Genomic DNA, 18361 nt, shown 5'->3' on the forward strand with positions numbered 1-18361 from the left:
TAATTGATCATTTTTTTGTGACATGCATGGGGACAAAAGCAAATTATTAATGATATGATACATACATATGTTGCCCCTTTATTACAGCCTTTTTCCATGTATTGTCTCTCCACACCCTTTGTTTTGGAGTCACTAGGGACCCTTGACCATTATATGCCTATTTGAATACAATTCATTTGTTATCATTGAGAAAATATTTGAAATCAAATTTTTATTGAATTGTGACATGTCACGGGAAAGCAAAAGAATCCAATAAACACTGTTCCGATCCAAAAGGTAATGGAAAAACCGACAAACTTTTTCTGCACATTGGCTGTTTTCTATGTCATGCAAATATAAATAAAAGTACATCATTATATATATATATATATATTTGATATATATTTAATATTTCATTTGAATCATACGAATTAAATTTGTGGTAATGGACGAGATAATTCAATCTTGCAGAAGTGTGCGTGCAACGCGCGTGCGACGTGACTCACGGCACGGCGCAGCCGTGCCGCGTGAAGCCCAACCTCGACCGGTCCCGGTCGAACTCAAAAGTGTAACCTTGTTGGATTAAATTGCCGAGAACCGAAAAACCGGTCTCCGCCGCCGCCGGCTGCAGCGCCAGGCACTTGACGCCGTCCGCCGCGTCGATAAAGTAGTTCCTCGGCGGCGGCGAGAACACAGATCCGCCGCTGAGTTTGAAGCTCAGCCGCGGTAGCCGCGCTCTTGAAATTCCCGACACGTTCAGGCACAAATCCGATCCCGAACCCGGACCGGCGGCGGAGCGAGGCAGCATCACGCGTCGCTCGAAAGCGGCGAGGATTTTCCGGTACGCCGGCGCGGCTAAAAACGTCAGGGTCGTGCCGGAATCGAGCACCGTTCCACCATTGCCGAAATCGTCGATCGACCAGACCGAGGGGCTAATTCGTAATTTCACGTCTTCGACGAGAACATTCTCGATTTTAACGTAGTAGAATGTCGGGGAGAGGGGATTGACCAATAACGGAGTGTAGCTCAATTTGCCTCTCCCGGCGACGCCGTTTCCCGACGCGCCGCCGATCAGAAGGTAGCTCGTCGGCGACGGAGCCAGGCTGTAGTCCATCAGGCAGTAGGAGAATTTGTGTCCAAATTCCTTCCCCAATTGAGAGACAATCGATATTGGACCTCGGCCCAGGCCCAAAACCCCATCGGCCCCATTAAAACTTGGGCCCGAAATGCTCGGCCCAGAGTTCCAAAACCCACACCCAAAAGACAGTCGCCGGAACTCCGACAATCTGCCGCCGCCGCTGGTGTTGAACGACACCGTTTCGTGGGAGAAGAAGCCGTTGGTGGTGGAGCCGTCGGAGTAGGCGTACTCGTACCGGCACACGCTGTGGAGGCGCGTGCGGTTGCAATGCGCGGTCTTCTCCGGCCGGGGGACGAGTTTGCAGGCGGAATCGAAGCAATGGTACGGCGAGAAAGTCTCCGAGCGGCGAGGGAAGAAGTACCCGGTGCGTGTGGCGGCGCAGTCGGCTCGACAGGCGGAGCACGACACCCAGGTCAAATCGCTGCCGGTGTCCGCGACGAGGACGGCGCGCTGGGGAGGAGTGCCGAGGTGGATGGTGACGACGTACTGGCCGGCACCGGATGCGGCGGCGGAGGTCACCGGAAGCTTAGGGCGCTGTCCGCCGTGCCGGCTGAAAAGTGCGGACAGGCGCTGCCTGTCGGCGGAGAGAGCTTCCGCCGGCGCCGGAGGATGTGGCGTTTTATGAAGGAGTGGCAATTTGAGGTACTGCGGCGAACAATGGTGGAGCTGTAAGGAAAGGAAGAAGACGGCAATGAAGAAGAAATTGTAAGAAATGAATGACGCCATTGACGGCGACTGTGAGAAGAAGAAAGAAGACGCGTTGAGAGAAACATGAATAGTGAGTGAAGCAGTATTTAAGACAGGGAAGGCACAGGTAAGAAAATAAAAATAAAATAAATTTTGATCAAACTTATTTAATTGCCGTATTTCATTTTTATTACACACTCCTAAATGCAGTTTTGATAGAATTTCCTAATGACTGATTTTTGTGAAATTACGGAAAAGGGCGTACGGAGAGCCTGATGAGAATTTCTTTTTTTTGGGTTTTCGACTTAATAATAAATGATTTTGTTTTCAGTTGTTTTGTTTTGGTTCTTGAGTGAGTTTTAATTTAAATATAATTTTCATTTGATACATATAAAATAAAATATTACTTATTTTTATGAAAAGTAACGTGAATTGAATTATACTATTTTGTCGGATTAGATAAGAGTTTTTGAAATTTTAGATTTTGCTTAAATAAAATTTGATATTTATTTATTAATAAAATAATTTTACAAGAAATACAATTAAATCAATTAGTTATTATTTCTAATAAAATATCTTTAAAATGTTCAAAATTTTCGATAATTCACTTTTTTATGTAAATGGAATTTAAATTTTGGGATTTTTAAAAATATAATTAAAATAAATAATTTTTAAAAAATTATTATCAATAAAAAATATTTAAAAAATGAAAATATATACATATGGAGGAGTATATGGTAGGAGCCAATAAAGTTTTGTACTTTCTATTTTAATGATAAATTGCATGGGAATTTGAGAGGTTTTGGTGTTTTGTGCAGAGACAGGATCCAATGGATGGATCCACAAATCAAATATACATATAAATATAATTATTGGATTTGGATTGATCATGTGACCATCACTACAATGGGCCGTTGCATCGTTTCTCAATTTATTGGGCCGTTACATAATTCTTTATTAATTAAGGGAAAAGAAGTCACGGGCCCAGTTTGCATTACAACCCAATATCTACTTGCCTTCCCCAATTCCTCTCTGTTCATCCCATGAGAATTATTATTTTTTCCAAAAAATGAAAAATAAATTTCTGTAATATCTTTGGTAGAATCAAGTATTTTTCTATTCGAATAACTCTCCTAAATCGACAATTCGACTTCAAAACATTTCTTCCCCTTTGGATGACAACAAAGATTGATTTAAGACACTCTCGGAATCATTGATTTAGATTTTAGTTTAGATGTTATATTATTGTAAAATTTAATACATGTATTTTTTATAAAAATATCATAAAAGCTAAATCTTAGTGCATCTCCATTAATGGCGTTGGGTTGGCTTTTTTGGTGTGGATTGTCTACAACCACGCCAAATCCAACACAAATTTTTGGCGTTGTTTTATTTTTTTGTTTTATTTTTTTAAGTTTTGAAATTATAAATTTGATTTTTAAATTTAATTTTTATTATTTAAAAATTTTATTTTAAATTATAAAAATAAAAAGTTGTTTAAAATAATAGGAAAAATTGAATATTTGAAGAATAATAGTGAAAAATGTAGCTATTGTTAAAATAAAATTACTGTAGCAACTGCATATTTGGAGTTAAAACTGGATAAATTGAGTGAATGAGTTAGAGATAGCCTTAGAAATTTTGAAATAATCACTAAATTACACACGTACAGGGTGAGAAATATATTTTTATACGCCGTGTTTTCAAATATTTATTATTATTTTAAATTCAAACAGTATGGATTGAGAAATAGCAATTTGATGCTTTATCTGATGTTAAAATGTCTAATATATATATATATATATTTGTGAAAAAGAAAATAATATTTACTATAAATTATGAAGGACAATAATAAAGAGTATTAAAAATACAAATAAACAAAGTCTTTAGACTAAAACCCACGCATATATATATATACACATATGTATATTAAATCATTTCTTTTTAATTTCTACATTAAACGGATCATAAAAGCATATAAAATAGAGAAAAAAAATAAAATAGGACAAGTAATAACATTTTTTTTTTTGTTTGTTTTTTTCAATCTTGAATGGGACACTAGTTTCATGGTCTTCCCCAAGCTGTCCAATAACTCGTAGATTAATTAACATCTCCAATTTTGTTTTTAAGTTGACATTTTAGAAATCAAGAATGGCAATGAATGTTGACTCCCCAAAGGGCAAAATGAACCACAGGCAACATTTCCTCAGCCGGCCAAGATCCAAAAAACAAGCCTTTGACTACCAATTTTTCACACTTTGAAGAAACCAACCAAAACATTATACAATTCAAGAATTGACAATCCACATAACATATAAATCGATCACAACACCCCTTTTCTTGCTTGATCTTTAAGCAAACCCTTCATTGGAAACTGCATTTATAGATGATGATATGCACAAAGTCTAATTAAAACTCTACCAAAGAATTAATTGTCCCAAACACAAGCATTTTTATTACACACACAAACTCTTGCATTTGGCTTATTACACTCAAAGCTGTCATCCCTTCAAACTTAATTTCCCAATCCCCTAAAAAGAATCTCCCCCCTTAATTTTACCTTATTTCATTCCTCCATGCTTCTCCTTCAACTTCTACTCATTCACCATTATGAGAATCCCTTCTCTATTCTACCCTCTCCTTTGTCTCCTTGTCCTTCTTCTACTCTTTCAGGGATTCGGCTCGTCCGGATTCTTACAAGATACATTCGCGGGCGATGGCCCTTTTCTATCAAGACATCATTATTCTCTCGCGGCTACGCAAAGAAAATTGTTGTTGAATGGCGGTCGTAAAACATTTGACTTCACGCCGTTCTTGAAGCATCGCCACCACCAAATTCGTCGTCATAGGCAAGATAATATCGAGTTGGGAGAGGTTGATCCGCGATTTGACGTTGAAAAGCGCCTCGTTCCAACCGGGCCGAACCCTTTGCACCATTAGGCCCAATTTGATCATGATGATCGATATATAGTTGATGGGAACGAACAAAACGGTTAGTAGAATTATATGGTTATCTATGTTGTTCGTTTTCTTCGAATTTCTTGTATTTTTTTTTGGAGATGTATGATGAACATTGTTGATTTTGAGCAATATGTAAATTGTATGGAATGAGAATGGTTGGATTTGGTTCTACATGCATGAGGGTTTTTTTTTTTTTTTTTTTTTTTTTTGCATTTTGATTTTCCTTGTTCTTTGTTGTTGTTTGGTATAATTAAGGATGTAATAATGAATAGGTAGACGTTGTGAGTTTTAATTACCTTAGCTGCAACGGCACGGCAGGTGATGATGGGAAAACGGATAGTTAAGCTAACAAATGCAACCGTATTAATTAATTATTCAATTAATTAATGATGTGGTTGGGCTGATGCAGCAGCAGCGGTTGCTTTGAAATTAAATTATGGTCACGTTCAACGCACGTGATGGGCCGTGCAGTGCTGTAAATTCAATGATTTGGTAAATTATAAATTTCCATGTTTCCTGCCTTAGCTTGCCGTTCCGTTCCGTAGGATGAGTTATATAGCTGTTGTAGAGTGCATAATAATAAGCCATAAATGTTGCTTGCCACAATATACTACTCTCTTTTATTTTCTATATTTTTTTTATAACGTGGGAATCTGCAGTCACGCGCATTGGGTAATACGGTCAAACCTACTAAAAAGAAAATATAAAATTTATATTTAAACAAACAAAAATAATAAAATTTAGCTCATGAGTTTAAATTCCGACGCCTCCAGGTCCACTTATCACATATGGTTCGCCTAGTGTGACTTGACTTGCCGGACCTAATTTGCAGAATATTATATTCGACTGAAGATTTACCTAATACGCACTCATCGAATAGATTTTTAAGTGGATGCACAATTTAGTAAATTTTATTACAATATAAAAGAGATAAATTATACTCCCTCCGTTCAGCTAGAAAGTATACATGTTTCTATTTTGGGACGTCCAATTACAAAGTAAACATTTCATTAAATACCTTACTTTTTTCCACAAATACTCCTATTTTACATCATATCATTACTTTTATATCAAAAAGCAAGGGCAAAAATATTATTACACTACTTTTAACTACTCACTATAATTAAAATACTATTATTTCTTAAACACCGCACCAAAAATAATTGTGTACTTTTTTGTGGACGGAGGGAGTAATTATTCTTTACGGATTTCTATACGTTAAAAATATTTAATTATATTATTGTTGGTAATGCTTCAAATAGAATAACATAAAAATGAACAGGATTAGAATTTGAATAGGAAAAAGTTAATATATTATATAGTTATTAATTTTATTTTTTTTCTAAATACTCAATATAGAACCATCCTCAAAATAAGTATTAAAATAAAATTATAAATATGATTTGTTATTTGAGTATTTGAAATACACATTAAAGAATAAGATTGATTCTTTCTCCCAAAAAAATAGGTGTATCTTTTAGGCATGTTATACAAAATAAATAAATAAAATTTTGTGTATACGGATTCCCATGTTATACAAAATAAATAAATAAAATTTAGGGAGTGACGAATGTTTATCTAATTTTTAAAGTATTAAACTAAATTGTGAATAAATTCAATGTTTTATTATATATTAGTAATTTATGCATCTATTTTTCTATCACTATAAGATACAATATTTAAATCTTCAATCACTAAAAAAAAATAATATATTTGTAACGGAATTCCGTCCCTAAAGTTTACGTAGCTAACGTAATTCCATTCTTATTTTCGTCTCTAATGTCATTAGTAATGGAAAAAATAAATTCAGAGACAAAAAAATTTTGTTAAAAAAATAATTTTTTTTATAGTGAATATTTATAACTTATAAATTTTTTATCTAAATTAAGCCATATGTTTATTTCTATTTTAAATAGATTGTATCGAGAATAGTAAATAAAATTAAACTAAAAGTACATATGGGTAATAAAAAATAAATAAATAATTGATAGATATAATATTTTAAATAGAAATTCTATTTTTGATAAAATATTTGATATATAAATAGTGCAAAATAAGAATAAAATCACAAGTTAATGAATAGATAGGAAGACGAGGTCAATGGTAGCACAGTTACAGTTGACAGTTGACTAACTCGACTCATAAGCTCAACCCAACTAACTGCCCAGATGGATGGACACTAATAGGGTGGGACTACTTGTTTTCAATACAAATATATTTTTTGAAACTTTTTAAAAATTTTGAAAAATTTACAATAATAAAAATTTAGTATTTAATTCATTTTTTTTTCCAAAATGAATAGTATTAAATAAATGAAAATTGATTATATAAATATTTTAAAATAATTGTGTATATTGAAATTAATGAATATATTGTGAAATTATTGTGATATGATATTAGTTTATGTATTATATTTGTATAATATTAATAGTAATTATATATTGATCTATCGTAATGTGATACACTATGTTGAATTACATAAATCAATACTATAACCAATATATATATATATAATTGACATTATTATTATTATTATTATTATTATTATTATTATTATTATTATTATTATTATTATTATTTATTTTAATTTATTTCCACTTGATGCTGGTATGCCCCCTCCCTCACACCTCAGTAGTAAGTCATAAATAGATGCTACTACACTACAAGTACTGCTACATGCACATCTCAGTTGACATTCCAAATACCCTTTATTAATATTTAAATATTAATAATGTCAAGTGTCAAGTGTGAAGCATGCATATACATATAATAGTAGTTAGTCGTAAGTAACAAAATTGTGTGATCCATGTCCATTCTTGGACATCAAAGGTTAATTTCCCTGTCACTGTCCCAATAATGCATCATAATATACCTCCACATCCACATTTTATTTAATTATCCCACACATGACACAATCATTTATTAGTACCACCCCGATATACCATATGTAATAAATAACCCCCAATTAATTTAATTAGTCAGCACATATATAGTTGAACTTGAATTGGTCTCTTCTCCCCTCCCAACTGCCACTGCCTTCATCCATTACACATATCATATCATCTCATCAATTTAATCCCCCCCTATAAATATACATAAATAAATAAACACCCACAAAGAAAAAAAGAAGAAAAAAAACAAAAACAAAATCAAGATCAAGAACAAGACGAACAAAATGGTAAGGCCAATTCCATTAAGTACCCAATTCCAAGCACCCTTCCTCTCCTCCCCAATCCCTCTCGCCATAGCCATATTTGTTTCCATTTCTCTACTCGTATCTCTCTGCGCCAAACACGCCAGAATCCAAATTGCCAAAAAATTGTCTTCATCGTCTTCCGACGATTCAAACAAGCTTAAGGCCGTGTTTGGATCGCCTAAGCGCCTAGTCACCGCCATAAGCCAGAAGGCGATGGTCCCACTGGTGCTGCTGCAGCAGGTCAAGAAGAACAATAGCAACAACAAAGGCCCGAATGAAAATGACGGCGCCACCGCCGGAGTGTGGCGTAAGGCCATCCTCATGGGGGAGAAGTGCCAGCCCCTCGACTTCTCCGGCGTTATATTCTATGATTACGATGGCAACCGGGTGTCTGAACTGCCCAAGTCACCTTGCCGGGCGGCGGCGTTCGCCGCCGGCAGCCCTTTGCGGAATTTTGACGGCCGGAGTTTGGACACGTCTGCAGTTTACTGATTCCCATGTTAGTTAGGAATAGATTTGCACTGTTTTTGTAAGATGGTGTGGCTATATAGTCTTTGCTTAAATTTGTACACTTTTTTATTCTATCATAAATTTCGTTATGAGGATTAGTATTATAAACATATGTTAGTTAATTTTTATATTGTACATTATACAAAGTATTTGCGTGCTAAGGATGGGGGCGGGGGAGGTATTCTGAAAACCTTATGGGCTGATTTGCAAATAATACAATTTATATTTTATCCTCTTTTGTACCACCGCACCGATCGCTCCGTCGGAACTCCAGACGCTTCACTGTTAATCGATGGCGTCGTGCGCTGTACCTCTCCTCCGGCAATCACTTTTGTGTCGTTCGACGGTTCCAGATTTGTACACTTTTTATCCACCCGAAACGCCTCGGAGAAGAAGGAAATCGAAGAGGTTTGGGGGTTTGACTTGGACTGTGATGGCTGCCAATGCTGTAAAAGGCGAGGCTGGTTATGATAATCCGACTAGGTTGGTTACGTTTCTGGGTAAAGGCGGCTCGGGAAAAACAACTGCTGCCGTTTTTGCAGCTCAGGTGTGTGTGAATTTGTGTTTTCTGTCGTCTAATCCTGACTGCTTAGGCTGTGAAGTCGATCGTGGCATTTGTCTTTTCAGGCTGACATTTCGCAATTTATCTACTCAATTTAGTTTTGTTTTTTTTTTTTTGGATCGGATACTCAATTTAGTTTTTGGGGAACAGTAGGCTGTTATTGTTTGAGCGTGCTAATGATTCATTTGTTCTTTTGCCCTAATTTGATAATTTCGGTTTGTGCTGCACTTGAATTAGGGCTTCATTAGGTTGAAAATCCTCTCAATCAGGAGAAATCGTTTCGGATTCTTAACATTAATGGCATGGATGATCTATTGAATAGAAAATTGGCAATGAGATACCTTATAATAATGGAAAATGATAGCAATACGATGAATCAGAGTAATCCAATTGAATGTATTGCTTATCTATCGCCATTATCAGTTACCAATAAGACCTCTTCGAAAAAATGTTCTGTTCTTCTCTTTATCTCCAAAAGATGAACGTTTGTGTGTCACCACTCTGTAAATTTGTTCTTTCTTCTCACAAGATAATTATGTTGTTTCTTTGTGTATGTTATAAGATGCTCACACTATCTCTCCCCAGCACTATGCACTCAGCGGGCTGAAGACATGTTTGTTGATACATTCTCGAGATCAGACAGCCGAATATCTTCTAAACTGTAAGATTGGATCATCATCACCTATCAAATGCAACGACAATTTGTCTGTCATTAGGCTTGAAACAACAAAGGTATATTACGTATAAAGTAAAGCAGATGTACCTATTCGAATATGTTCTCTCTTCTCACGAGTGGTGCTCTTTTATTTCAGATGATCCTGGAACCCCTTAAGCTGCTCAAACAAGCTGATGCGCGTCTGAATTTGACACAAGGTGTTCTTGAAGGGGTAGGTATGTGATGGCCTTCTTTAACAGTCTGAACATTACCCAATGCCAAACTCTCTGTCTTTATCCAAGTGAATATGTTGTTGATGCAGCTCTCGACATTGTTGTAGGTGGTGGGTGAGGAGCTTGGTGTACTTCCTGGGATGGATTCTATGCTTTCTGCTTTGGAGCTGGAACGGCTTATAGGATTCTTTGGCATTATGACTCGGAGGAACACCGAGAAGGAAAAATTCGATGTGGTCGTGTATGATGGCATAAGCACTGAAGAAACGATTCGCTTGATTGGTGCAACTAGTAAATCGAGGTTAGTTAGTGAACTGAAGACTCCTTTTGCTCCTCCATCATGTGTGTTTGTTTGTGTTCTTATGCTTATTTCATTGCTTATATGCTCCTTGCAAAGATTATACTTGAAATACCTGAGAAGTCTTGCTGAAAAGACGGATCTCGGGAGGGTAGCGGGTCCGTCCCTCTTGCGACTAGCTGATGAAACCCTCAATCTAAGTGGCAGTGGTGCCAATCTAAATGGAAAAATCAGTTCCGAAATGTGGGATCTCCTGGAGCAAAGATTAGAGGTCGATACGGTGTTTAGTGATAACTATTTGGGCAATCATTTGGGAATTTCAGAATACTAATGTGCAATATGATTTGTTTGTACAGAAAGCGTGTGCAATCTTTGCAGAGCCTCGTAAATTTGGCTGCTATCTTGTGATGGACCCGAGCAATTCTTTGTCTGTAAGCTCTGCATTGTGCTACTGGGGTTGTGTCATTCAAGCCGGTGCTCAAATATCGGGTGCATTTGGCGTAGCTCCGGAAGCTTCTGCCACAGAAGTAGCCGAATTGATGAAGCTCAAGTTTTCGCCTTTGCATTGCACTTTCATTCCGCATCTCAAAATCGGCGGCGATCTCCATTGGAACGATATCTTGTCGAGCAGTCAAAGCAACGACGCCCGGGCGCTACTTACTGACACTGCCGAGACGGCCTTCTTGTCTTCAGTGCAATTCGATCCGCCCAATAAAACCGTGAAGCTTTTCATGCCGGGTTTCGACAAGTCAGAAATTAAGCTGTATCAAGTAAGGTTCGAAGCTGTCTATGTCTACGTAAAGCCATGCAAATCTCTCTCAACTGTGTCTGGTTTTTTTTTTTTAAAAACATTTTGCAGTTTAGAGGTAGATCGGAGCTTCTGGTTGAAGCCGGGGATCAGAGGCGCATCGTAAAGCTTCCGTCTCAGATTCAGGGGAAGGTCGCCGGTGCCAAATTCATCGATCGGACTCTCGTCATCACTATGCGATGATAGCTCTGATTCAGGTTTGTTCTAATCCGACATCCTCTCGTACATGTTTGTGTGATTCAAAAACTGTTGTCAATGGCCGTGGCTGTAAGGCTCGAGATTAACACGGCCGTGTTGTGTACAATGAGTAGATTATATTACAGGTCGGAAAGCAGGCTTTGGTCGGTGTTGAAATTGTTACAGCAATTGCTTTGATTTCTCATTGGTAAAATTTCAACTCTTGCAGCCGTAACGTTAGAAATTTTTTCAAAGAAGTATATATTATTCGTACTAAATTAATTCAAATAATAATTCAACATTTCCTTTTATTATTTAATGTAATCTATACAAAAACTCAATAATTTGAAGACAAGTTTGGGGCACATCCACTACTAACATTATTTATTTATTTACTGTTAATATGTTATGTTAAATAACTATTAATAATGACGATGGATTTCGTCGCCGACTTTGTTTGTCCGTAACATACACTGCAAAAAACACCAAATGTCCAAATCCCACTTCGTGGTCAAGACCTACTTTAAGCAGTTGACTTTTCATTTTTTCTTTTCTATAATCGTTTTGTTCTTATTCTGACTTCAAACATTTTAAAAAACATATATACGAGAAGCAGCAGGGAAGTTTTCTCACTGAATAACATTTTTTCCCCCAAATATCCGTCAAGAAATCGAGAAAATTAATGTAAAAATGATGCGTACATTACCGCCGGCTTCCCCTGCAATTTTCCTGGTCGTTGACTTTTTCAAAGTCAACATTATTACGTGTCAAACACTTTGGTCCCAAATTCCAGCTGCTCTCATTTTCCAATTCTCATTTTCCCTACCTTTTTTGTCTATAAATATATACCTATTTCCCTAAGACCCTTAATAAAGGCATAGAAAAAAAAAATATCTTCTATGGCAAAAATTATATGCATCATTTTTGTGGGACTTCTTCTCTTCAACAATTCTTGTTTTGCTATACGAAGGTTTCCGGGGAAGACATTATTATCGACGAGGGAATTGGATGGTTTCGATGCCACAAAAAAGTATCTGGAAGACAATGAGAAGTTATTACAAGATAAATATCGTGATAGTTTGTATCTTGCTAAGCTTCCGAGAAGGACACCCATTCCTCCGTCCGCGCCTTCCAAGAGACACAATTAATATCGGTATTGTTCGTTTATTTATTTTATTTTATTTTTTTGATCTATATAGTGATGAGCCTATTTATATTAGGACATCATTGTATAATTTTGGTGGTGTTGAATCATAGAATTTTTTGTAAGACGACTTGATGTACAGTTGATGTATACATAATAAATGAAGGTAGTCCTTTTTTTGCTAATTGTTGAGGATGATTATTTGTTTTAGACATTTTTTCTTATTTATTTGAAAATAGCCATTTCAGGTTATTGCACCCTTTTCTACATATTGGGCTAAATAGAGGCCCAATTAGCCATATTGGGCCTTGGGCGGTGAAAATGAAATGAGTTCTTTTAGATGACAAATGGTTGTAACAAAATCCAATAAAGAATATATACACATACATACATACATGTGATGTACTTGCCAAACCATCCCTAATCATTGCAAACAATACTAATTTTTTCTTGTCCCCTTGTCCATTTCTTCCCAATTTCATCCTCCATCGATGATTCCAATTGCAGAGGGATAAACATAAACATTCTAGAGAGAGAGAGAGATTAACAAAGAAACTATATTACCTAACACGAGGATACAATTATTACAACAATATCTTTCTCATTTGCATACACACATATATATATATATATATATACCGCCACCTTTCCAAATCCAAAAACCAGCATTGACTTACTCAAGAACATTACATACATACATACACCAATGTTGTTTGAGGATTGATTGTAATTATAATATTAATAATAATAAAAGAAACTAAAATTAAAGTCTAAGCAAATAAATGCTAAGTTCAGGGGCTCCATTGCAATTAGTGGAAGTGATATTGGCTGCATTGTCGGGATTCATCATGTAGAAAGCCTCTGAATCTCTGCTGCCCACAACTCTCTCAAACTTAGCCCTCATATACATTATTTCACCTTCTTCCCCGGGCAGGACCCCAGCTCCCATCGTTATCGGCCCCACACACTTCAGGACCTTCCACTCCTGGACCCCGCACTCCCGCCTCGTCGCATACCCACACTTCTTCCCGTTGCAGTACGCCCTCCACAACGGCTCCTCCAGGAGCTTCACTCCCGCCCCCGAATTTTTCTCCACCTTAACCTTGTCGCATTCCAGCGCGATCCGTACGAGCCCCGACGCCATTTCCCGGACAAGCGCGCTCGTTGGCGTCGCCAGCTGGACCAGGAAGGCCGGGCTCTGCTTAAAATCCTCCTGGAACGCGAAATGGACATTCCCGCCCCTCTGTCCGAACAGGGTCCCGACAACCTTCGACCCCAGCCCCGACGAGAATCGGGCCCGGGCCCGGGCCCGGGCCACCGCCAGGGCCGACTTCAGCTTGGACACGGCCATCGCTGAGATCTTGTACTTCCTCGGAGTTCTCGACGCCGGGCGCGGCGCCGACAGAGAGTGCTGCAGCGGGAATTTCGACGGCTGAGATTTCCTCCCCCTTTGATCTTGAGATCTCGACGGATCAACGGCCGGGATTTCTCTTTCAGCTTCCTCTTCTTCTTCTTCTTCTTCCTCTTCCTCCTCGGAAAATTTCTTCTTCCAGTTAAAGTACCTCCGAGAAAATGAAAATGAAAACGAATCGTGTGGGCTTCTCGCCATTATTGTCTTCATATCGAGTTTCCTTTTTTCTTTCTTTCTTTTTTCTTGTAATGAAATTAATGGAAACCCTCGATCGAATTAATAATCCCCTCTCGGATTGAGATTGTCCCACCAAAGTGGGTCAGGAAGCAAAAATTTTTGCAGAAACGAGGGATGCAGAGAAGAATGGAGACAGCAATTCGACAGAGGAAGGCCACAAACGGGTGAGATTTCAGATTCAGATTTTGGAGTGAGAAACGAAACAAAAGAAAAGGGGGGAATTCAGAGGATTCAGACAGGGAATTGTTCTTGACTTTAATTTGGTGGGGGCTGCTGATTTGCTGAGGGAGTTGTAATGATAATGAGAGATCGATGAATGAATGAATAAATGGATCATCGAAAACCATCTGTGGGAAAATAAAACAGATTAATTCCTAAAAAAGACACCACAAATTGTGGATTCGATCACTGTATTTATTGCTGGGAGGGGTTTAATTTGCTACACTGTTGGTGTTTTTTTAGTTAATCAAAGCTGAGTGGGAAATTATTAGCACTGTGGGCTCCTGTCTGGTTTTATTTTGTATGAACATTCTTGGGGAGTCCGGGAGTTCGAGGCCATGCAGGATTGAGTGTAGGGTGTGCCAGTTTTTGGAGCTGTGGTCCAGGCGCTTTCGGATAGTTGCCGTGGACACCTACAGTTAGAGGCATTAATGTTGAGATAATATTATTGATGATCGTAAATTTAAATTAAGTGTAACAAAATTACTTTTCTCTCAATTCTGCCGCAATAATTTATTATTATTATTTTAAAATTTATTTAAAGAGGAGAAGAAGAGTGAGTAATGATGACAAAAATAGCATCGAGCCAATAAAACCTTAATGAGTAAAAGAAAGAATGTGCTGGAAAGTGGCCTGGCCACAATGATTACTTAGTTTTAATTGTTGAATTTAAGATACAACAATTAGTGAGTGGATCTTAATAATAATAATAATAATATTATTATTATTATTTTATTATTATTGATTTAAATAAATTATTTAGGATTTTGTCTTTATTCGCCCCACATGTTAGTATAGACTATAGTCCCCTAATGTGAAAATTCATTAATTTAGAAATTGGGTGCAGAATTTTATGGACTATTTATCTAATCATACACCTAAAAATTTGTTCTTTTATTTATTAATTATACAATCAAGAACGTGTAATAACCTAATGATGTAAGATCCACATCTAAGGAGCTTTTGACCATCACTCACACACCTTCAGATAACATGCATGGATAAATTAATAAATATATATATATATGGAAAAAAATTGCAATGCAATGATAAACGAAAATTAATATTGATTTTTATTATATATTTTTTTTCAATAATAAAAATCAATATTAATTTTCGTTTATCATTGCATTGCAATTTTTTTAAAAAAAAAAAAAATTGTAGAAGACGGGTTGTACATGGGCCTATACGAAGCCCAGCTGTATTATTTTTTATTAGCCCAAAACTAAGCCCAGATATAATTTAAGGTAAATTGGGCCTTATTTCTAAAATTGGGTTTATCTATAATATTTGGGCCTTTTTTCAAATGCGTCGGGATCCTACCCGCTTTCTTTGTAACAAATCGGATCCTTCAAGAAAGCAGTATGAAAGCATGTCATGCGATGTCTTACGGAGCCCACCTGCGGAACGATCGGGACCGTAGAAAGTGCTGGTCCCACGTGTACGGAATGGTGTAGATCATCCGAGGAGTTTGGCCACGCAGATAGTTGTAGCACTAAATAAATGCACGGCATCGTGTACTTAGTACTAACGTCTTTTGCAATGTCATGAGTTGATACGGCGTCGTATTTGGCAAGCGGGCCTTACTCTGTCGCTAGCCGACAAAATATTTTGATGGTGTTTCTATTCTAACGATTCCACTGAAAATGAAGCAGACTGTCATTCTCATAAATCTTTCTCAGAAAACATTTATTAATCCAGATGAATAAGCTTGATAGGGACTAATTTTAGAAATATTTAATTTTTAAAAATAAAATAAAATAAATAAATAATATATATAAATATTATATATACAATTATTTTATACATAAATAAAAAAAATATCAAAAATTTATAGACACTTTTATTAATTATTAAAATATTATTACTTTTAAATTTACTATAAAATTCAAAAGACTTTTTTAATTAGAGACCCGGAAGCATATTGTTTATATACATGGACTATGTTGACTTTTTCTTTATAAAGAATATCATATTAAATATTTTTTTATTTTCATAAGATATAATATTAAATATTTGATTTGTTTTCAAAGTTGATCACTCTTCTTTTATATTTGCTAATTTGCCACTAGAGCGGTTAACGATCTTGAGTCGAGCTAAATTTTAAGTGTTTGTTAACGTTCGTGAACAAGGTTCGTGTTTGTTTGTTAAGTTTTCGAGTTCATTCGTAGTGTTCGAGCTCGACTTGTTAAGAATTTTTGTTATTTGAGCTCGTGTTTGTGTTCGGTTCGTTTAAGCTCGTTCGAGCTCGTTTGTCTTATTTTTTAAAATTTATATATATATTATAAAGAAAATTTAAAATTATTTTATTTATATATTTTAAATTAATATTTTATTTATTTATAAATTATAATTTTATATGTATATATAATATTTATTATAAATATAATATTTAAACGAACGTTCGTGAATGTTCGCGAACAAAGTTCGGGCTCGTTCGTTAACCAAACGAGTCTGTTTATGTTGTTCGGCTCGACTCGTTAACGTTCGCGAACGAGCTTTAACCGAACTGAATCGGGCCGAGTTTACGAACGGCTTGGTTCGTTTAACAGCTTTACAACTATTTTTTTACTTTTATACGAGTTCTGTATCTAAAATTCAAGTTAATTTTTTAATGATGGAGCAGTTAGTACTATTTATTTATTTTTATTTTTTTTTCTAATTTCTAAAATTTTCAAAACTTTAAAGCTCTCAAAATTCTATTTTCTGTGAAAATTTCTGTAAGCATTGATTGAAGATGAGTAAATATTTTTAGCACTTGATGTAATGTAGTATTATAATACGGATTCAGGCTTAGACAAATTGCCCTATATAAACTCCAAATCCGAAATTTGGCCAAACAAGACGCATGTGACAGTGGGACCCACTAATACTCACTTAAAGTCCATATCTTACAATTTATTTTCATATCCCCATTTCATTTAAATATTATTCTCCGCACCGGCTTAACCGGAAAATAAAATTTTATATGGTTCAATCATTTATCTAGTTACTTTTGTCACCTAAATTGATTAAGGAATATTCGCAAATTTTAGTATATAACAAGTAGTTCGTAAGAGTGTATCCATTAAGATGTTTCTAAAAGTATAATAGATAAATCATAAATTAATATAGTGATATATTTATAATTGCAAGTGGCATGTAATGATATTTTGGGTTTGTTTATTTTGTGGTTTTAGATTAAATTATTGTTATTATTATTTATCTTAGATATGAGTAATTCTAGTAGTATTATAAAAAAAATACTTTCGTATTTAATTGTTACTTTTTTGTGAGCAAATTTATATATTTTACTAATAAGTGTATATTGTAATTTTTTAAAAATAATATTTATGAAAAATCGTTGTACTTAAAAACATTAAGTGAAACAAACCCTTTATTATTGTTATGTCTTGAGTAATAAAATAAATATAATGGGTTTGTTTGGTTTTGATTCGAGTTTGTATTTTTTATTTGAGTTTTAGTCTAAATAATTTGTGATATTTTATAAGAAAAAACTATGAATATGTTATTCCAACACAGAATATTATTTATTATATTATCAATATGCATCAAAATACCTCTCAAACTAAAAATATAAAAACAAACAGCTTGAGCTGTAACAAAAAAAAAAAAGAAAAAGAAAAAAGAAGATACATGTAATGTAATGGAATCAACTTTGAATATGGATTGAGCAGGTTGATAAGGTTTAAGTGGTAATAGAATCAACTTTGAATATAATCTATCTTCCTTAAATGATTAAATAAGATAAACTATCATGAAGTGCTAGCAAATCATTGGCCAACTTTTGTTTTGTATATGCATATATAATAGTAAAGTGGATAATATTTTAATTTTCAAGATTATCATTGATGAAGCAGAATAAAAAATAGTAATAATAATTATTTTAACGGGTCCATTAGTATAACGGCAATCATGCATTATTAACTTTTTCGCAGTCAAATCGTAACTTTCCATTCCGGTAATAGTACATAACAATTATGTAAATAATTTATGTGAGGTCCCAGGATCTCAACACCCGGAGCATATGAATAAATTGATATAGTTTATCGGGATCTGAGATCCCGGGATCTTCCCTGAATAACCTTAATATTTGTAAAAATAACTGTAGTTGATTCGTGAAATAAAAATATCTTTAATAAAGTA

General features: G+C 35.4%; 4 protein-coding genes across 4 annotated transcripts; 2 read left to right on the forward strand and 2 right to left on the reverse strand.

Annotated features, from left to right (window-relative positions):
* Positions 1-190: 190 nt before the first annotated feature.
* On the reverse strand, positions 191-3500 carry LOC127260483 (aspartic proteinase NANA, chloroplast; the record flags this gene model as incomplete). The annotated part of the gene is made up of 2 exons (XM_051288214.1): positions 191-1909; positions 3375-3500. Coding segments are annotated over 2 exons (1554 nt in total), but the record flags the coding sequence as incomplete, so codon positions are not given.
* A 4440-nt stretch (positions 3501-7940) lies between these two features.
* Positions 7941-8453, forward strand: LOC127260484 (uncharacterized). The gene has a single exon (XM_051288215.1). It carries the CDS (start codon positions 7941-7943, stop codon positions 8451-8453), a length of 513 nt encoding a protein of 170 aa, XP_051144172.1.
* A 182-nt stretch (positions 8454-8635) lies between these two features.
* LOC127261361 (uncharacterized protein At1g26090, chloroplastic) lies at positions 8636-11507 on the forward strand. Its single transcript, XM_051289684.1, has 7 exons — positions 8636-9018; positions 9619-9765; positions 9846-9920; positions 10029-10222; positions 10319-10490; positions 10576-10989; positions 11079-11507. Exons 1-7 carry the CDS (start codon positions 8764-8766, stop codon positions 11208-11210), a joined length of 1389 nt encoding a protein of 462 aa, XP_051145641.1. The 5' UTR covers positions 8636-8763; the 3' UTR covers positions 11211-11507.
* Positions 11508-12893: 1386 nt separating this feature from the next.
* Positions 12894-14386, reverse strand: LOC127261072 (protein MIZU-KUSSEI 1-like). The gene has a single exon (XM_051289237.1). The coding sequence runs from the start codon at positions 13967-13969 to the stop codon at positions 13112-13114; it is 858 nt and encodes a 285-aa protein (XP_051145194.1). The 5' UTR covers positions 13970-14386; the 3' UTR covers positions 12894-13111.
* Between the last annotated feature and the right edge of the window lie 3975 nt (positions 14387-18361).

The sequence above is a fragment of the Andrographis paniculata genome, unplaced genomic scaffold (assembly GCF_009805555.1).
Source record: "Andrographis paniculata isolate CXL003 unplaced genomic scaffold, ASM980555v1 Contig62END, whole genome shotgun sequence".
Classification (NCBI taxonomy): Eukaryota; Viridiplantae; Streptophyta; class Magnoliopsida; order Lamiales; family Acanthaceae; genus Andrographis; species Andrographis paniculata.

Coding starts and splice junctions, on each gene's coding strand:
- LOC127261361 (XM_051289684.1), top strand. CDS start 8,764: ATGGCGTCGTGCGCTGTACCTCTCCTCCGGCAATCACTTTTGTGTCGT. Junction 10,223..10,318: donor GGTGCAACTAGTAAATCGAG/GTTAGTTAGTGA, acceptor CTCCTTGCAAAG/ATTATACTTGAAATACCTGA. Junction 10,990..11,078: donor CAGAAATTAAGCTGTATCAA/GTAAGGTTCGAA, acceptor AACATTTTGCAG/TTTAGAGGTAGATCGGAGCT.
- LOC127260484 (XM_051288215.1), top strand. CDS start 7,941: ATGGTAAGGCCAATTCCATTAAGTACCCAATTCCAAGCACCCTTCCTC.
- LOC127261072 (XM_051289237.1), bottom strand. CDS start 13,969: ATGAAGACAATAATGGCGAGAAGCCCACACGATTCGTTTTCATTTTCA.